At 60.0% G+C, this 24048-nt stretch overlaps 10 protein-coding genes across 10 annotated transcripts in view; 3 read left to right on the top strand and 7 right to left on the bottom strand.

Annotated features, from left to right (window-relative positions):
• Window positions 1-2498: 2498 nt before the first annotated feature.
• POSPLADRAFT_1048425 (hypothetical protein) lies at window positions 2499-3702 on the top strand (the record flags this gene model as incomplete). Its single annotated transcript, XM_024479508.1, has 3 exons — window positions 2499-2562; window positions 2596-2935; window positions 2991-3702. The coding sequence occupies 3 exons, from the start codon at window positions 2499-2501 to the stop codon at window positions 3700-3702; spliced, it is 1116 nt and encodes a 371-aa protein (XP_024336772.1).
• Window positions 3703-4351: 649 nt separating this feature from the next.
• Window positions 4352-4761, bottom strand: POSPLADRAFT_1059274 (hypothetical protein; the record flags this gene model as incomplete). The annotated part of the gene is made up of 2 exons (XM_024481137.1): window positions 4352-4388; window positions 4457-4761. The coding sequence occupies 2 exons, from the start codon at window positions 4759-4761 to the stop codon at window positions 4352-4354; spliced, it is 342 nt and encodes a 113-aa protein (XP_024336773.1).
• A 182-nt stretch (window positions 4762-4943) lies between these two features.
• On the top strand, window positions 4944-6671 carry POSPLADRAFT_1183705 (hypothetical protein). Its single transcript, XM_024489024.1, has 9 exons — window positions 4944-5010; window positions 5089-5239; window positions 5328-5422; window positions 5491-5582; window positions 5648-5892; window positions 5962-6017; window positions 6092-6435; window positions 6494-6542; window positions 6602-6671. Exons 1-9 carry the CDS (start codon window positions 4951-4953, stop codon window positions 6614-6616), a joined length of 1107 nt encoding a protein of 368 aa, XP_024336774.1. The 5' UTR covers window positions 4944-4950; the 3' UTR covers window positions 6617-6671.
• Window positions 6672-7539: 868 nt separating this feature from the next.
• Window positions 7540-8050, bottom strand: POSPLADRAFT_1149291 (hypothetical protein; the record flags this gene model as incomplete). The annotated part of the gene is made up of 2 exons (XM_024486286.1): window positions 7540-7611; window positions 7670-8050. The coding sequence occupies 2 exons, from the start codon at window positions 8048-8050 to the stop codon at window positions 7540-7542; spliced, it is 453 nt and encodes a 150-aa protein (XP_024336775.1).
• Window positions 8051-9321: 1271 nt separating this feature from the next.
• POSPLADRAFT_1048429 (hypothetical protein) lies at window positions 9322-14565 on the bottom strand (the record flags this gene model as incomplete). Its single annotated transcript, XM_024479509.1, has 7 exons — window positions 9322-9698; window positions 9850-10118; window positions 12603-13548; window positions 13600-13655; window positions 13709-13870; window positions 13930-14389; window positions 14439-14565. 7 exons carry the CDS (start codon window positions 14563-14565, stop codon window positions 9322-9324), a joined length of 2397 nt encoding a protein of 798 aa, XP_024336776.1.
• A 996-nt stretch (window positions 14566-15561) lies between these two features.
• POSPLADRAFT_1172267 (hypothetical protein) lies at window positions 15562-16383 on the bottom strand. Its single transcript, XM_024488175.1, has 2 exons — window positions 15804-16383; window positions 15562-15751 (listed from the first exon to the last, which is right to left on the bottom strand). Exon 1 carries the CDS (start codon window positions 16369-16371, stop codon window positions 15838-15840), a length of 534 nt encoding a protein of 177 aa, XP_024336777.1. The 5' UTR covers window positions 16372-16383; the 3' UTR covers window positions 15562-15751; window positions 15804-15837.
• Window positions 16384-18901: 2518 nt separating this feature from the next.
• POSPLADRAFT_1048431 (hypothetical protein) lies at window positions 18902-19069 on the top strand (the record flags this gene model as incomplete). Its single annotated transcript, XM_024479510.1, has 1 exon — window positions 18902-19069. One exon carries the CDS (start codon window positions 18902-18904, stop codon window positions 19067-19069), a length of 168 nt encoding a protein of 55 aa, XP_024336778.1.
• A 941-nt stretch (window positions 19070-20010) lies between these two features.
• On the bottom strand, window positions 20011-21172 carry POSPLADRAFT_1183715 (hypothetical protein; the record flags this gene model as incomplete). Its single annotated transcript, XM_024489025.1, has 7 exons — window positions 20915-21172; window positions 20621-20858; window positions 20516-20546; window positions 20409-20459; window positions 20241-20361; window positions 20122-20179; window positions 20011-20070 (listed from the first exon to the last, which is right to left on the bottom strand). The coding sequence occupies exons 1-7, from the start codon at window positions 21082-21084 to the stop codon at window positions 20011-20013; spliced, it is 729 nt and encodes a 242-aa protein (XP_024336779.1). The 5' UTR covers window positions 21085-21172.
• A 641-nt stretch (window positions 21173-21813) lies between these two features.
• Window positions 21814-24027, bottom strand: POSPLADRAFT_1075417 (hypothetical protein; the record flags this gene model as incomplete). Its single annotated transcript, XM_024482814.1, has 1 exon — window positions 21814-24027. The coding sequence occupies exon 1, from the start codon at window positions 23527-23529 to the stop codon at window positions 21814-21816; it is 1716 nt and encodes a 571-aa protein (XP_024336780.1). The 5' UTR covers window positions 23530-24027.
• POSPLADRAFT_1048433 (hypothetical protein) overlaps window positions 23529-24048 on the bottom strand; it is a gene marked incomplete at both ends in the record, with an annotated part of 1691 nt that continues 1171 nt past the window's right edge. Inside the window, 2 exons of the mRNA XM_024479511.1 lie at window positions 23529-23605; window positions 23667-24022. Of these exons, the coding sequence (XP_024336781.1) occupies window positions 23529-23605; window positions 23667-24022 (433 nt within the window). The remainder of the gene's footprint in view (window positions 23606-23666; window positions 24023-24048) is intronic.

Below are 24048 nucleotides of genomic sequence, written 5' to 3' on the forward strand. Positions count from 1 at the left end.
ATACATGAGCAAAGTCAGATAAAATGCGTGCAACGCGCGAGACGGCATCTCCATTACAGAAAGGGAGGCACTCGGTATTCCTGCCAAAATCAGGCAATGCAAGTTCCCGGCTGTCTCCTTCCCCAAGAAAGTGTCCGGATATCACGCATTATGAGCCAGCCGACCATCGGCCAGAACATCAATTCAAATATGGGGAGTTCTGAAAGGGCACGTAGCGACTTGGTGTCGGATAGTAGAAGATCTTGCCTATGCTGCTTTACCGAATAGAAGCCACAAAGAACCGTGTTGGCCAATCGAGTGAGCTAATCAGTAGCTGGCCAGCCGCCTCTAGCCACAACAAGACACCATTAATCTGGGAAACACTCTGTGCAAAGTCGCCGCAAGGTATGTTATGGGCAACGGCCCGATGACCATAAGTGTGACGCCGGCCACAAGTTTTCAAGGCTGAGGGTTTTCTGAAACTCAGCGCTGAGCACCAGACGTCCATCACAACGTGTAGCTCCAACAAAGCTTCCTCGCCTTTGTCGCGAACAGTATGCATATCTAACGTGCACAGGGGATGCTTCTTGAACGCTCCCAATAGAGCGTATGGTCCAATCGCCGTGAGTACTCGCCGATATCAGCGATGTCGTCCGTCGAGCGACGGTGAGCACTCATAACACGTTGTAGGGTGACACATTATCCCGGACGCTCATGCACAACGTTTGCGTCCGTATAAATGCTCGTATAGATGGGGACTTACTGCAAGTTTCACCGGTGGTAAATGAGAGAACACCAAGCCAGGAAAGTTGAACCCAAAAGCCGGATGATACCCAGCCCTCCGGATATTGAACATTCAACCTAACCAACGGGTCAGTACTAGTAGATCATCGCGGACCATCAGGACAGGGCCAGCATGAGTATACAGGGTCGCTACGCCCATAGGGGCCTCCTTGCAATACAAATACCGATTTTACAGCACGAGGGGGCGCGGAGGCTTTGGTATGCTATGCTCCGAATTTTGAGGTTGCAGATGGCAATATACTTCCCTTAAAGCTATGCGGACAACATAGTTGGGTTATTTCTTCAAAGAACGTGAGGAATGGGGGGGTGTTGCCAAAGCTCCATGAAATGAAGCCATCTATTTGATCGGACTAGGGTTGTCTAGATGCGCTCCACAGGCTGCTCCGAAGGATCCGCTGAAGCAGACTGCAGAGCGAATGTCAATTAATTCCTTTCAATAACCCTATGTTCAAACCCTATGTTCAAACCCTAAGTAGATCAACCCTAACTTCAGGTTCAGGTTAAGAGTGCCAATGGTCTGCACGAGCGCCACCGTGACATCTTTGTGCCATGTATGGCAGCTACCGTCCCTTAAAAGGCAGTGCGAGACTCAACACTTGCCCGAAGCATCGCGCCTAATGGAGCATGAGTATGGATTACTCACGGAACGATGTGTAGAAGCTCGAGGTTATTGCAACGCTTGCAGCATTAGCGTTGTTGCTACTTGCGAGAGTCGTAGTCACGGTCACCGAGGCCAAGACGTGGAAAGAAGTAGATAGAACATCGACGCAAGCTCCGTGGTGGTGACGGAGACGTCAAGACGCACGAGAGGTTGAAGCGCGTGAGCGACTTGCCTGCGTCTGGCCCCCGGAGCGGGTATATCGTTTCAAGGGGTCAGGGAGCGTGCCCATGAGCAGACGGCACGGCTGCAGGATGTATCAGCCCGGAATGAGATACGAGAGGAGAACAGAAATCTCGAGGACAGGCGAGGACATGCGAAGACGAGCGTGCCGGATCGCACGCCGATCGCTGCCACTCGAGTGAAGGAAAACTTCAAAAGCCGTCCCCGCGCCCACCATCTTGCTCTCGACCGTCACCACCTCCAGCGCAGCCGCGAGGACTAATAGCGGCCAGCAGATGCGGTTGAGCGGGCCCGCAGACAATGGACACGCAGCAGTATGCAGTTGGCGTCGCGAACGGCCTCGTGTATCATCACGCCCCGCACTCGGCCTTTCTTGAACACCACCCGCGCCCCTTTCCCCTCTCCAGCCAGCAAATGTCCTGGCACACCCCTCAGACATCCCCGCCGAACAGTGCGGCCTCTACAAGCTCATCGCTCTATTCGGCGATGAGCCACGTCGACGATCGCGTCGACTACGAGGCCGCCCAGGCGTTTGTTCCTCGGAGTGGCTATCCCGCGCCTCAGCACTCCCCTTCTCTTCCTTCAGATGCATCGCCTTTCGAATCGTCTCAGATTGAAAGCAGCATTGGCCCTAGCCGCATATTCACGCGCCGCCGGGCGCGCGGGGCTGCACAGGGCCTTGATCAAGCGCAGGGGTCGCCTTATGATGTCGGTATTCCTTTATTTTCACTAAGCAATCATTGACAGGATGTATACTTTGAAGAGACGGCCTCATTCGCTCGCATTTGTGTCACGCCCGCACACCCCTGGCGGCCCCCTTCCGGGGACCCCCTTCGACATCGGCTCGGGGGCCTTTGTGCACAGTGGCGCAGCCATGACGGCATACGGCGCCTTCATGCCAACCCATTCGCGTTCGACGTCCGGGTCTGGATCGTCGGGTTCGTCTCATCTACGATCTGCATCTCCTGCAGCAAGTATTTCCTCTGCTATTACCTCTGTTTCCTCCGCCTCCGTGCGTCGCTCGCGTGTGCAACCCCCGCTCCCGTCTCCGCAGCTAGCCGATCACTCAAACGAGCAGGAGAACGAGAATTTGGCCTCATCTAAGGGACCACGACAGAAGCACCGCAAAACCCGTTTGGAACATGCGGACCGTAGGAGGATATGCGAGTATAGCAGGCAGTTTCCGAGTTTGAAGCAGGAGGAAATCGCGCGCGAGTTCAAGGTCGAACGCAGCACCGTCAGCAAGATCCTGAAAGATCGCGAGCGGTGGTTAAAGCCGGACAACGAGAAGCCAACTTCATCGAGGACGAGGTGAGTGTATGATTGGATCGTTAGATGGCTCATGGCGAGCTCATGCAAAAAGCAGGCCGGCTAAGTTTGGCGAATTGGAGACCGCCTTAGAGAATTGGCTCCAGAGTTGTAAGCGAGATAGGATTCTCCTCACGGATGCCCTCATCCGCGAGACAGCCAAGAAGGAGGGCCTGAAGCTGGGTATTGATGAAACGAGATTCAAGGCGAGTTCCGGCTGGGTGGAGAACTTCAAGGCGCGCCATGGAATCAAGAAAGGTATCTACAACGGCCGCGGAGAAAGCAACCATGACGAGAATGTCGACATGTCCACTGCGAGTGGCGGCGCAAGGGCGTCGGCACCTGCCGCTCATGCCGAAGTCATCGACCTTGCCTCCGACGAGGAGAGTGCACACCAACTAGCATATTCTCCAGAGGCTCCGCATGCATGGAGTGCCTCTGCGCCTGCGGCCGCTGTGTATGAACATGCCGCCCCTCCGGAACCTGCGCCAATGCCAGGGTCGAGTGCCGTCCAGGTGTCCGAGGGCGGAGGCGGGCCACACGGGGCCCAGGAGTATCTCGTCACTCCGGCCGTACAATTCAACGAAGAGGAGGACTTGCCCAGCCTAGCCGAGGCGGAGATCATGGTCGAACAGCTGCTGACCTTCTTCCGCATGGAGGAGCACCAGCCGCTTATCACGCCAGAGCAGGAGGAGACGCTTATCGAAGTGCAAAGGATGCTGTTCAGTCGGTCCACGGGGATGCGCGGAGCCGAGCCAGCACGGGCTTGAGTCGGGTGGCGACAGCGATGGCATTTTCTTTTCTGCGACGTGCGCAGGTTTGTACGGCAAAAGCGCGTCGCGCACCATGAACTGTTTATGGTTTCTATTCTTGCAACACGGACCGCTCATCATCACCATCCATCCCATGCAATTCCCCATCCTAAACATCATCCAACGCAGTTTCCTCCGCATCATCATCATTCCTTATGCATGCATCCTCATTCTCTCTCATCACTCAGGTTCCATCACAACGGTCGTCACATGTGTCTTTTTTTCCCTAGTAGGGTCCCGAGTCTACATCGTGTTCGTATTTCCATGGTCGCTGTATTCCCCCCTTTCACACTGGGTATTCGGTCTCATCACATACAATGCATCACACTGCAATCGACGCCTGTATCAATCCATCCGAAAACCCAATATAACATATTTGTAGGCTTTGGTGTGGGCCTCCCTATCTAGTTCTCGCTGCTTCCCAAGCGCAGGCAGTCGCCCACTCGGCAAGCACCGCGCCAGGATCGCATATGACACCGCTGTGTCTTTTCATGCAGTAATACCTGCTCACGAGGGCGCGTTGGAATACTGTGCCGTATGTCATGGGGCGCTATATGCGTGAGAGCGGATTTGCATACGCCTCGAAAGCCGGTGTAAGACCAGGACATCACGGCTTCTTGGCTTTGCTGTCCTTTAAAGACGTCCTATAACAAGCGGTTCGTGTGGTCAGCTCTTGAGAATATCCGTGAGGCCCAGCGAAGGCCGGACTCACCCCTCCAACGCTGCGTTCCTCATGATGGTCAGCTTGCCTGAGGAAGCGGCCGAGGCGACCTGCTGCTCGATGCTCCGGTTGATCTTTGCGCTCAGTTCCTGCGGGACGAGTTTAATGGCCAAGATCTTCGCTATGTTTGCGAGAGGGGACAGACTGACCTTGTGCATGGCCGCATGCTTGACCGCCGCCGCTTTCTTGGGCGCAGCGTATCGCTTGCCCTTCTTAGGCTGAGATGCTGCCTTCGCTGCATGGCGAGTAGCCGAGGGCTTTTGCCTCTGGAGCCCCTTGATGTGTCCCTGAGCCATGCGAACGCAGATGCAGCGTCGTCCAATAGATGCACGGGAAATGCAGACAGGAGCACTTGCAGAGAAGAACGACCGTGGTGTTTCCCGATCAGGAAGCCGCACATATTTTCGGGCATCCCCGGTCCCGCGCCGGCGTCACGCCCGGCGACAACGAGGGCTGCTCACTGTCTGCACCGTCGGCCAGCAAACATGTTGGCCGTCTCCTCCCACTGCGTGCGCCTGCAGCGCGTCGCAGCGCGCCCACGAAAGGTGCGTGCGCTCTGTGTTTCCTCTCTTCCCCGCCTCTGAGCTTTGAGCGCACACGCATCCTGCGTCCCGCCGTGCTAGCTCCAGCGAGCCATCCATGATCTGGTAGCCCTACCCGGCAACAAGCCCGTCATCGCCTACGGCCCGCCTGGGCGCAGCGCCAACACGGGGCACGTTGCGACCGTCTTTGGCTGCACCGGCTTCCTGGGCAGATATCTCGTTGCAAAACTGGGTGCGTTGCGTCTGTCCGCTCGCATTCCACCGCGCTTTCCTTTGACACTGGCACTGACACCGACATTGACATGGCGGCGATGCGGCAGCCAAGGCGGGCACACAGGTCATCATCCCGTATAGAGAAGAGGACGAGAAGCGGCACCTGCGGGTGACGGGCGACCTCGGCCAGATCGTCTCGATGGTGCGTCGCGCGTGCTCGGAGTTGCCGCCGGCGGGGGCTAAGTACAGCACTTGCACTTGTGCGCGCAGGAATGGGATCTCCGGCGGGACGACCAAATCGAGGAGTGTCTGCGGCACTCGGACATCGTGTACAACCTCGTCGGGCGAGACTACGAGACAAAGTGCGTGTTCCGCCCGCGTCTGCACCTGCCTCCCCTGGCGCCGCTGACGGGCGACTTGCGCGCAGGAACTTCGACTACGACGCGGTGCACGCGGAGGGCGCACAGCGCATCGCGCAGATCGCCGCCGCCGCGGGCGTCCCGCGCCTCGTGCACGTCTCGCACCTGAACGCGGCGCCCGACTCGCCGTCGGCGTTCTACCGCTCCAAGGCGCGCGGCGAGGCCCTCGTCGCCGCCGCGTTCCCCGCCGCGACGATCGTGCGCCCGGGCACCATGTTCGGCTACGAGGACAAGCTCCTCAACAATATCGCCCGTGCGTCCCCCCGCGCCGCTGCTACTGCCGCGCCCGCCCACGCTCACGCATCTGCCTTCGCTTTCGCAGTCTGGCCCATCTGGTGGAAGCTGAACGATATGCAGACGAAGATCCGCCCCGTGCACGTAAGCGTCGCCCTCTGCGTGCACCTCCCTGTTCTCACCGTCGCGCACACACTGCGTCTTGACGACGCCCGCAGGTGATGGACGTCGCGCAGGCCCTCAGCAACCTCATCGGCGTCCCGTCGATGCCCGGGCCGCTCACCCTCCCGGGCCCGTCAACGCTGACGTTCGAGTACCTGCTCTCGCTCGTGGCAAGCGTGACGTACAACCCGCCCTCGCGCGCGCCCGTCGTCCCGAAGGCGGTCGCGCTCGCGCTCGCGAAGGCCGCGCAGGCCGTGTGGTGGCCCGCGCTGAGCCCGGACGAGGTCGAGCGGCGATACCTCGATGATGTCGACGTCCCGGGCGACTGGGACAAGATCGGGGTGGTGCCGGACGAGATCGAGCAGCACGCCATCTCGTACCTCAGGCGGTACCGCACGGCGTGAGTCAGATCGTTTGCTGTGACTGGGTCCGGACTGATTCATGTGTCGGTCACTTAGGGATAACTACACCCGCCCGGTGGTGCTCCCGGCGTCTCGCGAGTCGTTGGTGAGTCACTTGTGCTCGCATGCTGGCTGATGGCTGATTGACGCGCCTCACGCGGATAGTACGAGCTACCATAGTGTTACTGCTCTGATGTATTGTTCGGCCCGTCATTAACTACATTGTTGTGAAAGGAAATGGGTTGCCGGCTGAACGGATCTGTACGCATTCGCCGAAGCGAATCATGAATTGGCTGGAGCATAGGTGCAGAAATGCCATTGATCGCGTCTGCAACTACAGCGATGTGGATACGAGGTTTTGCAAAACCCATCAAATTTGCAGAACTGCATGATCTCCACTGCACACCATAACAATTATAATTTTGATTGTAGATGGTAGTAGGCACTTAGTATACGCTATGTGCAAGAGCGATTGAGAGGAAATGAAGGCGAAGTGAAATGACAGCCTGCAGACTGTTCTGAAGGTGTTGATCTAGAGACAGACAATGTATTTCTTGACGATCAGACTTCCGATCCGGTATATCACAGCTTTGAATGTTCTGGTACACCACCCCGATTCACCCAGCAAGGCATGGCGGGGGGGCGACGGTTGTTCTCGTCGAGCAAGCGTGACTGTCGTAAACTACATCGTTGTGCAAGGAAATGGGTTGCCGGCTGAACAGATCTGCGCGCATTCGCCAAGGAAGCGACTCGTAAATCGGCTGGAGCATATGTGCACAAATGCCATTGATCGCGTCTGCAACTACAGCGACGTGGATAGTAAGCGAGAGAAACCAGCGATGGTCCGCTCGCCGTCGCTGTTCGATTGCGACTGTAACCGTCGACAAGCGGGTGTGCTACGCAACCTGCGCAGCTGAGAAGACACTGGGGATCGAGCATCTGTCATAACCGGAGTCTGGGAAATCGATCCATCCGGCGGGACGCCGTTCCGAGGGAATTTGTCCACGCCGAAGTGACACAGCGAGGGATGAGCAGGAAAGGAATGACTAGTGAGCTATATATGCTACAATGGCGCAGGGACGGGCGTGATAGCATGGATATGGCTAGAAACCGGGTGGGACGACGCCCTTCTGCTGGGGCTGGTTCGGGCTCGGCGGAGCGTACATGGAGGCCATCTGCCAATGGCATAATGAGGATGGGATGGGGCGACGCGGGGGGCTGGGTGGGACTTACGTGCTGGGCGCCCTGCTGCTGGGCGAGCATCTCCTTCTCCTGGGCGACGATCTTGGCCTCGTCCTCGAGGCTGAGGGCGAGGGGGAGGCCGACGAGGAGCGCGCTGGTGGTGACGATCCAGACGAGGTTGCCGAGGACCCTGCCGGAGGTGCGGAAGAAGCCTGCGGTGCGGGAGACGCGGGCGGCGATTTTGTGGCGGGTGGTGGGGGGCACGATGTCGACGAGGGCGGCGATGCGCTGGTAGAAGGACTCTTCGGCGTCGACGTCGGAGCCGACGGAGGAGAGGGAGACGGAGGAGGATGTGCGGGAGGAGGCGGCGGATGCGTAGGGCGAGGTGGACTCTTGCTGGTCCCTTTCCTCGACGATTTCGACCTTGACCATGGTGGGCGAGCTGGGTGACGGCGAGGGCGAGGGCGTCTGCTGTGGCGCTCATTTTCCGGCCAGCGAGCAGGCGTGTGGAGGCGCACGTGACGCGGGTGACGGCGGGTGCATGTGGCGGTCGTGGATATTTACGTAATTAATCTCCGGGATACGTGGGGGGAGGTCGCGCTGGGAAAGGGAATAATTATGAACCAGGCAGACGTGATTGGGCGTGCGCGTGACAGGCGTGGGGGAGCGCCACGTGCGGCAGCGGCCCCGAGATTTGATCTGGCGGGGGAGCCGCAAATCGTAAGCAGGAAGGAACAACGCCCAAGTCCAAGTCCCGATCTCGTCCTCCCTCTTATTCTTATACTCTCTCTTCCCCTCCCCCGCCACTCGCCATGGACCCCGCAGACATCTCCGCAGGCTCCTCCAGGCTTCCCGCCCAAGGTCTGCACTGCCCCGCCCCCATGTCCCGCCCGCAGTCGCCACACGCTCACCCCGATGCCGCAGCCTTCAATCTCACTACCGCCTCCATGCAGAACCAGTTCCATGAGCTCGCCAAAACTCTCCCGCCCCCCCGCAAACAAAACACCGCCTGCGACGCCTGCAGGTCTGTCTTTCCGTGCCTTCTGCCGTTCCCACGCGACCGTTGCTCACTCCCGCTCCAGGGCGCGCAAAGTTAAGTGCAACCAGCTCCCAGGACAGGACAAGGTAGCGTGCTTTCCACCCTGTCTCCCGCCCTGCTGACAGCCCCCCCCCAGTGCCAGGTATACGCGCTCTTACTCGCCGCTGCTCGTCCCCGCTCACTCCCCCGCGCAGCACTGCATGACCAAGAATTATCCGTGCACGTCAGTCTGCGTGCCACTGCCACCCTGCGTAGTCTAGTCATTAATTGTCCGTAACGTAAAGCCACCATGTCCAGCAGGCCACCACCGAGAAGAAGCGCAACGCAAACCTTAACAAACGGCCCCGCACCCTCAGCACTTCCGCCCCAGGGTGCGCCCTCTCGCCTCCCGCTGCAATCAATCACTCACAGACGCTGACGTACCGCCTCTAGCGCCCCGTCCGCCTCCTCATTACGCATGTAGGTCCATTTACTCTTTTCCGTATTTCCCGCCAGGCGTCCATACCCGCTTGTCATCCAGTGGCACCGGCGATCAGTCCATCTCGCCTGGGCACACCCCCACGACGCCCAACTACCCAGCCGCCGCGTCGTACCGGCCATTACAGGGCTACTGGCCGCACTACAACCCCATCACCCTCCAGACCTCAACACGAGACCTGCTCGCTTATCTGTTCTCGCCTCCCACCCCAAGGTCTAGCCAATTTGCGTTTGCTCCTGAGACGACACGCGCCCTGACCCATTGCGCGATGTAAGCAGCGCCATGCAGGGCTACAACGCTGCCCTCCCGCCGGGCATGGGCGGCTCGTACGCCGACTGGGGCGACGTCGCCGCCAAACTCGGCGACGAGTCCTTCCGCATCGAGTTGCGTAGCACCCTCGCGCCGCATGCACTGACAGCACTCTGACTGACGCCCGCCCGCAGCATCGCACTCGACCTCGTTGACGTCTATTTTCAGATCGTGCACACCCGCCTCCCGCTGCTCAACCCCGCGCAGTTCCGCACGCGCCTCCAGCGCGGCCTCTTCCTCGGCGCAAACTCGCGCTCACATTCCCCGCACACGCCGTCCAGCGCGCCCGCAAGCACTGACGGGCTGAAGCCGCTGCACCCCGCGTAAGCGCCCTCCTGCCACCCAGCCCTTCTCTTCCCGCGTCCCGAAAGGGCAACCGCACCGCTGACGGTGATGCTGACTGACGGGCGTGCCCCCATGGCAATGCAGGCTCGTCGCAACCGTCATCGCGTGGGGCGCCAAGTTCTCCGAGAACCCGCTGCTCGTCGCGGACCGCGCGCGCAACGCGAACCAGAGCCTGCTCGCCAAGACGCTCATCAACCGCGCGCGCGACCTCGCGGAGGACCTCAAGGTGCACCGCATCCCGAGCGCGGACCACGTCGTCATCGCGCTCCTCATCGAGCCCATGCAGAGCCGTGCGTGCGCGTCCGCCTGTCGCCATCCGCCGCTGACCCCTCCCCCCGCGCAGAGAACATCGAGCATTCAGCGGGTGAGCACTTGAGCTTGAGTCCCCGCGTCCCGGTCGGGCGGCGGACCACAGCGGTGGGTCCGCTCGCGGCGCACGAACTGACCGATTGATCAGGCTTCCACGGCTTCTGGCTCATGTCGGCTATCCGACTCCTCCTCGATCTGCAGGTGCGCCGGCTCCCGCCTTCCCCATTCATCCGCTCTGCTCTCCGCGGCGATCACGCCGCGGCCCCGCGTGGCTCACGACTGATAACCCCGCATCTGCGCGCAGATCAACCACAAATCGGTCATGTCCAACATCCAAGATCCCGAGGCGCGCGGGACGATGATCTTTGCGTGGTGGATGGCGTGCCTCGCGGACGCGTACCGGAGCGTGTACTACAGGCGCAAGCCGATGCTGTGCGTATGCCCGCTCTGTTCCCTGTGCCCCGTGCGGTGGTGTTGCGGGTCTCATGCAGCGCGTGCGGAGCTGACGCGGCACGTCCGCAGGGATGACGACGATTACGACATCGACTTTTATACGGTCGGGCCTGTGCCGCCCGACCGCCTGGAGCCGCAGGGCCAGCAGCCGTCACCGAGGGAGCAGCTGGAGGTACGCCGCGCCCGTTGCCGACTCCCCGCTGCGTGCTGCACTGACGCGCCCCGTCCTCCTCCCACCCGCAGTTTCTGGTAAGTCGCGCTCGGCCTCGTTTCCGCCGCTCACCGCCGCAGCTGGGCACCCCCGCACCACAGGGCTACTACCGCGCGGCGCACGCGCTCGCGCGCATCTCGCGGCAGATGTCGCGGCAGCTGTGGCGGCCCGCGACCGAGTCGGACGGCATCCCGCTGGGCGAGCTGGTGACGTTCATGGCGCTGCTGAACGAGTGGCGCGAGGAGCACCTGCAGGTCGTCGGCGTGCCGAGCAACTTCCACTCGGACTGGGACTTTGTCAGTGCGGTCACTGCGTGTGAGCCTTTTCTCTTCTTTTCCCGTGTCTCTCTCTCCCTGTCCCTCTCTCCCTGTCCCTCTCTCCCTGTCCCTCTCCCTGTCTCTCTCTCCCTGTCCCTCTCCCCCATATTTCTCTCCCCCATCTCTCGCTCTCTCTTTTCGGCAGGCAGTGGCGCTGATGCGTGCGGCAAGGCGCGAGCGACGCGACGTACCACATCATGTGGATCATCCTGTTCAATGCGCTGGACGACTTCGGCATCCGGGAAGTGAACGACCTGACGAGGACCGGCAGCCCCGGGAATATCCTCCCCAACACGGCGCACATCGAGAACACGAAGAGGAAGGTCATGGACGAGGCGCTGCACGGGGCTACGCGCATCGCGGGCCTGGTCAGTGGAGTTTTTCTCCTTCTATAGCTCTCCCCCCCTCCCCCCCTCTTCGCGCGCGCTTCACGCTGATGCCCGTCCATTTGCAGGCCGGCGTCCTGACATCAAATGGATATCTGGTACGTACGGGACGCGTGCGGCGGGGCGCGCGATGATGATGAGCTCACGTTCGCGCCCGGTGTAGAGGCTGGACTCGGCCGTCATGCATGTCAGCATCATCCAGGCGGGGACGTTCCTCGCGCGCCTCGGCCGCCCCGAGGTCATGAACTGCGTGAGCGGCCTGCAGCAGTACAGCTACGCGTACGAGGAGTGCGCGGAGCAAGCGGCGGAGATCCGGCGCGCGTACATCCAGGCGACGACCGGCGACTTGGACCTCAACCACATGGCGTCCGTCGTGCGCCCGCTCGGCGACGCGGGGGCGAACAGCGCGATGAACGTGGACCAGCCGCCGTATGCTGGGGGCTACCGTGGCTGAGTGCGCGGTGCGGGTACACTTTGACGGACAACATTGGACTTTTTTTGCTTTTGTTTTTTTGTTGTGTTTTGTGTTGCCATCTCGCGGTCTCGGATAGACACTGTATTTTGCTTGCGCACGGACGAATGACACGAACCTGTAGCACATACTAGGTAATTAGCGGCAGCACCTTCTTAGTAAGTATGTAGCGTACTCTCTCCCGATGTACGGCGCTCACGCCGCTTAGACTGGATAGTGGCAACGGACACGCTCGTACTGACATTCAGAACACGGGTGTCCTGTGGGCATGTGGTGGAGTGGGATTACGGTAATAGGGGAGAAATACAGATAGGCTGATGCTAGGCCTGGGGCGTGTAGCTACAGGCGGACACTCTTCACGACGCGTGAGATTCCGGTCTTCTCGCCGTCGTATCTGCCCCCGGTTTGTGAGACGCCGCCCCTGTAGACCGCCTTCTGGGACGCGACCTTCTTCTTTGCCTTCTCGAATCTTTGCCGTTTCTTGACACGGGGATTGCGTACACTCTTCCCGCGATGGGGCGTCAGGCCCTTGTTCTTCAAAATGGCTCGCGTCAACGAGCGAGGGCCGTCCGCGCTCTCGTCGACGTCCGGTCTGGACCACACAGACAGAGACATGCGTCAGTTCCGGCACGCGCAACGCGTCCACGACACACGAGAAAACGCACCTCTCCGCCGCCTTCACCGCTTCGTACACGGCCTTCTTTTGCTCCCTCTTCTCCTTGGAATGGCGCTGGACGAGCTCGTAATAGCCGTCCCCGTCCCCGCCGGCCTCGCTCCCAGACCCCTCGTCGTCCTCCCGTGCACGTTTCTTCTCCGGCTTCCTGGCCTCGGGCTCGGCGTCGTCCAGGTCGTCCCCGCCCGCGCCACGCCGCTTCGCGGCCTCGCGCGCAGCACGCTGCTCCTTCTCCTTCTTCCGCTCGCGGTACGGGATGTCGTCGTCCCCGCCCATCGCCGCGCTGCGCGCATGCTGCCGGCGCGCCGCCGTGCTCTCGATCCGCGCGGCGTGGAAGCGCAGCGACTTCTTGCGCGCCATCTTGTCCGCTGCGTCCGCCGCCGGCAGCGCGGTCGCCTCGCCGTACACGTCCGTTGCCGCCGAGGACGCGGGGCGGCCGGCGGACGAGGATGCCGCCTTGGGCTGCGCCAGGTCGGGCTCGACGAGATCGAACACGGGCGTGGCCGGTTTGGCGTCTGCGCTGCTCTTACCCGTTTTGCGCTTCTTTTTGGGCGGCTCTTCAGGCACCGCGGGCTTCACCCTTCGTTTGGGCGAGCGTGTGTCCGGGTCCTCGGCGCCCTGGGAGACTATGACCGCATTCGCCTCCTGCAGCAGGTCTTCGAGTTCGCCGAATTCTAGGCCCTTCCTCTTGGCCGGCGACCAGAGCCCGTTAGCACCTTCAACGGAGGCGTTCTCGTCTGACGATGAATCGTCGCCGCCGCCGTCATCATCAGATAAGTCGAAATCTAGGTCCTCGAGCGTCGCGAGCGACCGCTTGAGAACAAGGAGACGTGGCAGGACGGGGTGTGACCGGAGTAACTCCGGATGCTGGACGTACTTCTCCTGGGCCCGCAGATGAAGATAGAACGCGAGTGTGGTGGCGTATGTAAAGAGCGCCTCTGCGCGAAATCAGCTCGCCGCATTGGCACCAACTACGTAGCCAGACGTACGATAATGCAAATGTGCCATGCCGAGACTCAACGCGTCTGGCTGCTCAGCTTCCATACTGTATAAAGGTCAGAAAGGAGCGCAAGACGCGGTTTGACAAATGTCGCTCACTGGATGAGCTTGACCTGAGTCTGGAGGAGCTGGCGTGCGATATCATCCCAATCTCGAGCCAATGCCAACGACTCAGGACTGGTCTTTTCAAGATGCCGGAGCAAGGATGGCTTGTCCTGAGGTAGTGGCTGCACGGCAGGTGCCGGCAAATCCGTCAGGACACTACAGTGCGAGGAGGCTGCGGGTCAATAGATGGATAGAGATGAAACTATATCACATACTCTTCCGGTTCTGCCGTGACGTCGACAGGGTCTGCCAATCCAAAATCGTCGTCGACCAGAGCGTCTCTCGCCTTGGCCTGCAGCCGCATGGCCTCCTGCACCTCGAGCTCGTTCGCCTCCTCGTCGTCTGAGTCGAGCTGCGCCGCGTTTGAGGAGTAATATGCCGCCTTCGACTTGCCCCAGCCCTCTTCTTCCTCTTCCGACTCGTCCGCGGACGGCGACGGCGACGGCGACGTCTCTTTGCCCTTCCTGCTCTTGCTCTTCTTCTTGCCCTTGGCTTCGACTATGCGCTCAAGGTCTTCGTCGTCTTCCGGACCATCCCCGCCATCGCCCCCATCCTCTTCATCTGAACTGCCAGGGATACCCTTCAGAGCGAACACCTCGTCCTCGTCTCCGTCGTTCTCGCCGTCATTTCCATAATCATCTCCTTCGAGTAGTATCTTGTCTCGCGAGGCATGGACTGCATAGAGATCAGTGAACCGAAGTGATTGCTCATTTGCGCAACATACACTGATCCTCCTCGTCCAGGGGTACATCAGAAGCCTTGTTCCACCGCTTTATCTTGCCTTCTTTTCGGTCCACCCCACGGTGTTTTGACTGGCCAGCTTTTGGCTTTCCGGAACGTCGACGAGGCATGACAGAGCAAGGAAATCAAAAGAGTATCGCTCAAGGACACGCTTATATTAGGCGCCCATGAATTTGCGATCTTTCCCTTTTTGAACTCTATACTGAACGCCACCCATGTGGCTTAACGTAGACGTCCATGACATATTCAGAAGTTGTAGTCAGTACTCCTCCAAACGAACTCTTATTATTGAATACTCAATGTCTAGAGCTGTGTGGAGGAGTACGTTATCGCCAAGAATATTCCTGTATGGAACACACTCTCGGGGATCATTTACTGAGTAAAGAACACGAATACAATATTGATCCTGAGTCTCATTCAAAATCACGTCTGAGCACGTCGGCGCTCATACGCTCTGAGCTGAGCTGTTAAAACCAGATGAGCGCGGACTAGATCAGGAAAGCTGGACTTTCCGCAGTTGACTATCTGCGCCCATATGTTCGAGTTCCGGACTTTAGGTTGATCTCAGCAAATATGGAGTGGCTGTGCTGATTTCATCGTGGCTGCTGTAGCAGCCACGTCCTACTGAACTCAAGTACTCTGAGAGGTACAACGTATATACTGCTGTGGAGATTATGAGCAGTAACTAGGTGTTGATGAAAGAGACGATGGCATGCGTCTGGAAGATGCTGGATGACTTCGTACAGCAAATAGTGAAGTTATGACACCTCTCTGTGAGGCTGTATAATGATGTACTGAGCGTGGCGAAACCCAGGCCCAGCACAATGGTTCTTGGGCACTCATGACGTTGTTTTGACGCATCAAGCACACATCCCCGTGTTTTTTCGTGCGGAAACGGGATTACCAGCACTAGTGAAGCCTCTCAGACTACTTCGTTAGGAGTCGCTGCGATGCGGCAGAAGCCACCGGCGGGCATCCGACAGTCGCTACTTACCCCCAGTGGAATATGATCCTTTCAGGGTATGCAGAAGGCTGGATATCGTTTAGCGAAACATACCTCGCCTTGTTTCCCGTTGGTGTGGTGGCTTGCTGCCGTCAGACAAGGGTGAAGCAACCACCTAGACAGATTGAAGAACATATACACAGCAGTAAATGCAGTACGCGCAGATGCTCTGATAGGATGTCAAAACCTGTGTATCCTCTAGTCGCTGTGCACTACCAAAATCTGAGCCGTGTCAGAAGTCTGCGCACATGCACGCCTCAGCCAGGCACTGCGCCTGCCGCCGGACATCCACTCTACTCCAAAGCATGAGAAGGAGACCAGGACAACAAAGCCACCGTCACATACCTCCAACGACTCTCGCCACGCGCACAGCCGTGGATCACCAGAACTCCTTCCGCTTCCTCGCCGCCTCCCGGAAGAACGCCTTCTTCTCGCCCCACCGGCTCCTAGAGTCCTCGTGCTCCGCGTCCCGCTTGTCCAGCACCCGCCGCCGCTCCGACTTGTCCAGCGGCGCCATCTTCATGATGAACAGCGACGTGCAGCCGAACTTCTTCGCCAGCGCCGCCCGCGTCCAGGTCGCCGGGTCCTCTTTGCGCAGCCGCCGCATCTCCGCAATGGCCTCGGTCGTCAGGCGCTCCGGCGCGGCTTGCAGCGTGCGCAGCGTCGGCGGCAGGGGCACACCTGTGTCCGATGCATGGCTTTTGAGCAGCGGAGACGCGGGGGAGGAGGTGTACGACAGCGGTGAGGGCGCGGTGGGCGGCGGTCGGTGGATGAAGGTGAGGTCTTCGGGTAGACTCTGGTACGCCGCGTGCGCGTTGTTGATCAGGGGGTCGGGCGCGCGGTGTGGCGGCTTTTGCGGCAGACGAGTAGCGTACGTGCGCACGAGAGGGGCTTTGAGCGGGAGCAACTTCATGGCAGAAGTGGCCATGGCTTACAAGTAAGAAGAGAGCGCCTAGTGCTGGCTGGCGTCGGTCCTGCCGAGCGTGCCGAAGCTGTTCTCCCCGACGCCCGCACATATTTACTGCAACAGGGACTGGCCCCCGATCACTTCTGGTGGTAATTGCTCGCGCTTGTTAGATGCCCAACCCTTGAATGTGCGAGATCACGATGACTCCACAATTGAGTCTGCTATATGTACTTGATTATTAGACTACATGTCACATCAATGATCACATAATAAGGACGAGAACGCGAGAATCGAGAACGGGCAGAATGCGGACATCGGGGTGTACGACGAGGACGGCAGGCCAGATGTCGAGGGCAGCACAAAATATGTGGACGAGAATAGGGTTGGGGGCGTCATCATCATATGCTGTTGCCACATCTGAGGATGCCGGAACAGACGGGGACGCGGTGGGCGCAGACGAGCACAAGGTTAGTGCAAACGTCGCTGATGCAGACGCAGAACCACTAGATACACCTACACCAGTACTTCTGTACCTGTCGCTTCCGCTGAGCACTGGGCTTTGCTGGCATCGGGCAAGCTGTCTCAGTGCAATCGGGAGTAGCGTGCTTAGATACATAGCACATGCAGGACAAAATGGGCACCTCAGAGTCGTGCGCACTGCCTGCTGGTCCAGCGGATGGGATATTGAGTACAGAGGTAACAATGGGAGTAAGCGTGTCATGAAGGATGGCATGGCGGGAAGCAAAAACCAGGTGCTGGGAGTAAAAAGGAACATAACCCTACTCTGCACCTGGTAGATGCATGTGCAGTGTGTGCAGTAGCCAGGCTATGGCAGTCAGTATTTAGCACTCTAGGAGAGGAAAGGCCCAAGAACTTACACGAAATTCTTCCACCAGCCTTGGCAAATGGTGCATTGCAAGCACGATATAAAACACTTACTCATCAATTCATGAGCTGTTGTGCACGTCGATGTGCGGAACTACAGGCCACATACCTGGGACATTGAGACACAAATAGTAGGACCGTTCAAAATTGCCGCTTAAATGTCGCTGGAAAACAAGCGAAACCTTTCGCTGCTTTTGAGCGCCCAGATGTGGCTGAAGGTCGCTGAAAGGGTCACAGATGACTAAGCGTGATGCAGATGTGATTTGATCATGTTCTCGGCTTGCGAAGAGCTAACCAGCCAATTAGGTTGGTGAATCATGCAAGCGTGACATGGCCGTGAGCCAGAATCTGCGAGCGCTTGCGACGAGCAGTCGCTTAAATGTCGCTGTTCGAGGAGGGGAGCTCAGATTCTGCTCGCTGCTTTTGGCCGCTTAAATGTCGCTTGTTTTCCAGCGAGATTGAAGCAGCAAATTTGAACGGTCCTAGTGCCTTGTACAGTACGACAAGACGCGTCGTAAATATCAGTGAAGTCTCCGGGAGAATGGGCGGCATAATGTCGGCAGGCAATGCCGGACGTCTTTGTTCGTAGCAGGCCAGTCCCTGTTGCAGTAATATGTTATATGCATGCCAGTAAGTACTACTCGCTTCGAATTCAGCAGTAATACAACACCGTGGGTTTTCTAAGCTACAGATTCATTCAAGAGGTGCATTGTCACGCGGCGCAATCACGTCTGCCGTGCGGACCTGCAAATATCGCGGGGTCACGGCTGCACATTTCCTCCGCTCATGGTACCAAGGCTACCCCCGAGTGATACTGGGAATCACTTGTGGGACTACGATGTCGGCTTGTCGACATCGCCGCTTGCCTGGATCTGCAGGTCGGTTGCCCGACTGAACCATGTTCCCCATTTACGAACCAAACACAATCTTGCCATGACGTCCACTCACGCGTCATTTTCATTTTAGTCTTCAGTATGTACTTTACTGGACACTTGTGGCTGCTGCCGCTTACTCAACTCTGAACTGCGCAGTGGCCATGGAGGTCTTAGAGCAACACGTACTGGTAGCCGCTTGACGGAGATCCTCGCTATCTGTCGCAACACCATACGTAGTGCTCGCCAGCCAATTGAAACACGAAGGGCTAGTGCCCAGCCAAGCTGCGCAGAGTGGAGCGGGCTGATCAGTGCGGTCACGCTGATACCTCCAGGAGGGAGTCGGCTCGAGCGCATATCACGTTCGCACACACGACACCCGCGTCACCAGCCGCTTAGTATTATGCAGTCGCTTTAGAGCGCCGCCCAGTGGCCGCACGGACAGCGCGGACGGAGACTGGCAGGCGTGCTCATGACCATGACCTCAGTCGGTCGAACGTTCTGTGTCCTTCCTGCCGCGAGCTGTCAGTGATCGTGCGCCCGCGGCCGTGCCGCGCCCAAAGCACCGATTGGACAGTGTCGTTCCCAGCTCCTGTCGCCTTCCACGCCCAGACTCTCGAGCCGTTCCAGGGAGCGGCTGCCTCCGGGGGTGCCGCCATTCAACGTTAAATACGCGAATGCGCACTAGTACTGCACCTCGCAGCCCGCACCTCGCACCTCGCATCTCCCCCGCCCTTGCTTCCTGCTCTGCACCCGGACACCCAGCGTCTGCGCACACGATGTCGGACCCGCAGCCGCACACGTCGGATATCAAGCACGCGCTGTCGACCTACGCACAGGAGATGTTCCATTACACGTTCGGGCTGTGGATGGAGGTGTCGAAGCGGGCGGAGGCGACGGCCGCAAGCACCGCGACGAGCAGCGAGGCCGGCAAGAGCGGCGATTGAGGGGCCAGCCCTGACCCATCGAGAATCGAACCAATCTGTGCGGCGGCGACCTTCCCCCTCCCCTTCTGCAGCGTGGTCATGTGTCTGATTGGGCTCTTACAGGGAACATGCACCCCCACCCCCACTGCCGCGCACTCAGCTAATACTGCACGGCACGGCCATCTCATCCTGTCGTTCTGTCCCAGACAGATTCGTCTGCAAACCGCACGGCTTCCTGTCCTCCGCGGTAGGTCTTCTCGGTCCTACGGCCCCCTTCGATGACGTACCGATGTCGTCAGACAGCCCAGGGCGCGTCGCGGTGATCTCATACTCATATTCCATGGACTATACTGTTTGAGGCCCGGCTGTACACACGCTCGCGTACTTGTCTGGTTCGAATGTTCGAAGTGGTATTTTCTCGGGGACAGGCGCCCCGATGAGGCAAGCTGCGAGCTTCGTACGCCTTCCAATTCCCTTGCGCGACACACGCGGGCAGAAGGCGATGCACGGCTATGAAATGACGCCGCTGTCCTGTAAACGCAAGCATGCAGCGTCGAGGAGACCTGTCAGCGTCATGCCCCGAATGGCTAGCGGGACATCCGTGTCAGCGGCCCGCCAGATCCTTCTCAGTGATCTCGATCAGACCCCTTCTGTCGACGTCATCGGGCTGTATAAGACAACACCAGACAGACTTGCCACACTATTCAAAACAACACGTGCATACTAGCACGTTCAGCGTGCTTCTCAAATGTTGGCGAGGTGCATCACCAACTGGCAGCTACTATATGCGCCCCCTACGTTGCAGAGACACAGCTCTGTACCTGCACTATGCGCACATACCATAAGATTGAGGATCCGTACGGCGCAATGTTTCAAAGGTTGACACGATAGCCTCCATAATGCAATGTTAATTCCACAATTCCAATATAATGCTCTCCACGGTGGTATTCCTAGTCGTATTTCTACGGAACCGCCATTCCTGCTTTTACAGCTGGACGTTCAGAGTTCCGCTCGATCCAAGCCTAGGAACTGTGTCGTCGACCACCTTTTATGCAGGTACGAGCACGACGCACCTTGACATGCGGCCACTCATCAAGCGTCTCGATCCCGCAGAACGCATGCCCGTTTACCCTGGAGGAGACAAAACAGCATTTAGCGGAGGCTCCGAGACGCCGTCGGTAGCGCGACACACCATGGGAACGCGTTCATATCCGCGATGCTGTAAGTGCCCCTCTCGGGCCCCGCGAGCCAGTCGCGGCCGTTCAAGCGGATGTCGAGTACGCCGTAGAGACGCTTCGTCTCGTCGAGGTAGCCTGCAACGGGTCAGTGCACGGCGCAGAAATGTCCCCAGGCTGCTCACGCTTCTTGGCGTAGGGTATGTCCTCAGGGGCGAACCGCGCAAAGTGGTTGGCTGTGTCTGGCGTCAGCGGCGTGTTCGGTGTCCGATGAACAGGCAGCCATGTCTACCTTGTCCCTGCATAGGGCCGATGCCTCCGTGCTAGCAGGACCGGGAGACGTCTGTCAGGCCGCGCGTATACGTGTGTGTGTGTAGCCCCGCCCGGGCGCACGCACGGTGAAGAAGATCCACTGCAGCATCTCGCTGTAGTCGTCCGCGCTCGTCTGCGGGTCGAACGCGAACCGCCGCGTGGTGTCGTAGTGCTGCGCGAGGTACAGCAGGATCGCGGCCGTCTCGAACACGGGGAAGTCGCCGCGGCGCCGGTCGAGCAGCACGGGGATGCGCCCGTTGGGGTTGAGCTGGATGAACCACGGCGCCTTCTGCGTGTTCTTCGCGAAGTCGATCTTGTGCACGCTGCGGGTTGCGCGCGGTCAGGGCGCGTGCGGCGGCGCGTGCGGCGTGGCACTCACTCGTAGTCGACGCCGTACGTCGCCTTGAGCTCCTCGAGCAGGATGGAGACCTTGTGGCCGTTCGGCGTGGCGGCGGTGTAGAGGAGGAACGGCTTGCTGGCGGGGGCGGGGGCGAGAGACATGTTGCGACGCGAGAGAGAGCGGGCGAGGGTACCGAGACGGGGCAGCATGCCCTGTAATTTATGTAGGTGTCTGTTCTCCTGTCGCCGCACCGTGCCCGTGGTATGTTATAAAGGCACAAGGAGCATACACACTGCAGTTCACCGATCGGGCATTACGTCATGGCATACTGACAAAGCCCATCTTGGTAAGACTCTTACCATGCATGTAAGTAGCCTGAGCGCTGAGTCCAGGATCAGTCGTGGCCATGACATACATATGAACGTTTGAATCCCGCACCAAATTCAAGGGCGTCCGTGACGCGCGACTGAACACTTGGCCGGGTCGATACGCGACCGCTCATCCACGTCTCAACGCGCGTTGGCGGGGCAAAATAACCTGATCTGATCATGCGTACTGTTACATTGACGTGCAACACACAGCAACGGGGACCGAACATGAAGCAAAACGGGGGACACTGTAACAAGAAGCGGAGCAGGCCAGGAAGGGACGCGCGAAACAGACACACAGACACACAGACACAAAGATGAGATGGAATTCAGTGAGGGGATGCGAGCGGGAACAGGGCGGGAACAGAATAGGGCAGAATGGACCACGGGCCTTTCCAAGAAGGCGCTCTGAAGGAAGATGCGGGATAGGATAGTGTACACTTGCCGGAGACGTCGACGCGACTGACAACCAAAGCCCAAGACTGAGTCCGCGGCGACTGCGAGCTCGTACAGAACGTGAAACCGCCACCACGCACACGCCTCCGTGCATTGCCGACGACGCCCCGCGCGTCATCGCTCGTCCATCGGCGAGCGCGGACGGCTGCCCGCGGGCGACGCGTACGCCGCCTCCCGGCGAGCCGCCTCCGGCTTGCCGTCGCTCGACGCAGGAGAGCCCTTCGCCTCGCGATAAAGGTGCCCCTCCGCAGACGTAGACGCAGACACAGACGGGCGCGGGCCCGCGCCGCGCCGCGCCGACGCGTCCTCCGACGGGTGCAGATGGCTGCGCGCGGCCGCCATGCCGCCCTTGGGCGAGCGCGCGTCCTTGCCCGGCGGCGGGTGGTACCCGGGGCCCTGCAGGTCGCGCGCCGCGTGCGCGTACGCCTTGCGCGAGGCGTCCACGGGCGGCGTGCGCGGGTCGAGGCGGATGGCCGAGACGGACATGCGCCGGCCGATCTCGAACGACACGGGCGACGCGGTTTGCGAGTTCGGGAAGCTGCGCGCCTCGAGCTCCGCGGGCGACGCGATGCGCCGGATCGGCTCGGGGCGGCGGATGTGCGGCTCGATGGGCGGGAAGGTGTACATCTCGGGCGCGACAGACGCGCCGTTCGTCGCCTTGCCCTTGCCCTTCGCGGCCCCGGCCCCGGCGCGCGGGCTGTAGCCCTGATTGCCGAGCGTGGCGCGCTGCAGGCCGTGCTCGAGCTCCTCGATGCGCCGGTGAAGAGAGTAGATGTCCTCGCGCATCGCCGCTGTTCGCCTGTCGACCGCGGCGCTGACGATCTCGTCGAGATGCTCCTGCTGGCGCTGCAGCGACGCGCTGAGCGCATGCGACTTCTGCAGCTGCTCGCCCAGCCAGTTCTTGAGCTGCTTCGAGTCCGCGAGCGCGTCGTAGAACATCTCGAACGGCGCCAAGAACGCCGACTTTTCGCTCGTGTAGTGCGGGTGGTGCAGTGTCGCGGGCGTCGGCGGCACCAGCGACGTCGCAATGGGTATGGAGGGATTCGGTGGCGACCGTCCCGCTATCGAGCTCACGGACGCCTGCGACAGATGGCTCGGGCCCGCGTTGCGCTGCATGCTCAGCCGCGTGGGCGTCGGCGGCACTCGGCTCGTCATGTACCTCGGCGCAGCCCCACCCACCTGCGGCAGGCTGGGCATCGCCATGCCGGGATACCGCCCAGACGCACCCTGGCCATGGTCTGCGCGCGGAACGGGCGGCGCGCTCTGTATCGCAGGCTGCAGGTGCGTCGCCTGGGGGCCGTGCGGGCTGATCACAATATCCGCCGGCTTGCCCTTGGCTCCACCCAGCTGGCGGCGGCGATTCCCGAAGCTGATAGACGGGGCCGGAAGCGCGTGCGAAGGGGCGGGCGCAGACGTGGTGTGCACGAACGTCGGGTTCTCTGCAGACGCCGCTGGCATCGGAAGGGGCTGCTGGGCGGCGCTGATAAGCGTATTGGGGCTGGAATGCCGTGTACCCGACGATCCCGAATGGTTCTGCGGAGCTGCGGACGTCCCGGCGGCTGTAGAGCGTCGACGATCTGCAGCCGCCTGTTGCAAATTTGGACTGCGGCCACCCGCGCGTGCAGGGGCAGCGCTCCTTGGAGCATGCTGTCGGTCGTCCGACGACTGCGGCGCGTTCACGACGTTCACGGAGGGCGGGACCGTAGACACGATGGAAGCCGTACTCCCCCGTCTTTGTTCGATCAGCTCCTTTTGCTTCTGCTTGACGGTGAGCATCGAGCGCACTTGCTCCAGCGCCGCGGGGTCGTCGCGCATGATCGTGAAGCCCATCACAACAGGCGAAATGTTGTTGATGTTGTCTGATGCAGAGTTCTTGACGTCCGTGTTGATGGGGTGCGAGATGCCACTGATCGTGACACGCCGTCGCTTCGACGCCGAGGGCCGAGCGTCGGGCGGGATCGACCCACCTGCCTGGTCGCTGGCCTCCTGCGACGTGCACGCGAGAGCCAGTTCGGAGGTGCTCGTGGGGAGGGGGTCATTGTCTGCCTCCTCTTTGATGCGCACCGTCCGAGGGGATCGGTGCGAACTGCCGACGGCGCCCTTGTCAGCGACGACAGCGGCAGGGGCGGCGACGACGTACTCGGAGTCTGCCCGGCCATCTCTGCCCTCTGCAGCCGAGGTGTCTGCGTGCAGACGTTTCCGTTGATTCTGCCTGGTGCTATTGTCAGCGACAACAGCGGTAGGGACAGCGAGAACAGCGGTGGGGACAGCGATGACAGTTGTAGGGACGGCGACGACGTACTCGGACTCTGCCCGGCCATCTCTGTCCTCTGCAGCCGAGGTGTCTGC

This window comes from Postia placenta (genome assembly GCF_002117355.1).
Source record: "Postia placenta MAD-698-R-SB12 unplaced genomic scaffold POSPLAscaffold_11, whole genome shotgun sequence".
NCBI lineage: Eukaryota > Fungi > Basidiomycota > Agaricomycetes > Polyporales > Adustoporiaceae > Rhodonia > Rhodonia placenta.

Excerpts from the sequence above, each read along its gene's own strand:
- POSPLADRAFT_1183705 (XM_024489024.1), top strand. The coding sequence starts at position 4,951 with ATGTTGGCCGTCTCCTCCCACTGCGTGCGCCTGCAGCGCGTCGCAGCG. Across the intron at positions 5,011-5,088 it reads TCGCAGCGCGCCCACGAAAG|CTCCAGCGAGCCATCCATGA; the intron begins GTGCGTGCGCTC and ends CCGCCGTGCTAG. Across the intron at positions 6,436-6,493 it reads CTCAGGCGGTACCGCACGGC|GGATAACTACACCCGCCCGG; the intron begins GTGAGTCAGATC and ends TCGGTCACTTAG.
- POSPLADRAFT_1172267 (XM_024488175.1), bottom strand. The coding sequence starts at position 16,371 with ATGAAGTTGCTCCCGCTCAAAGCCCCTCTCGTGCGCACGTACGCTACT.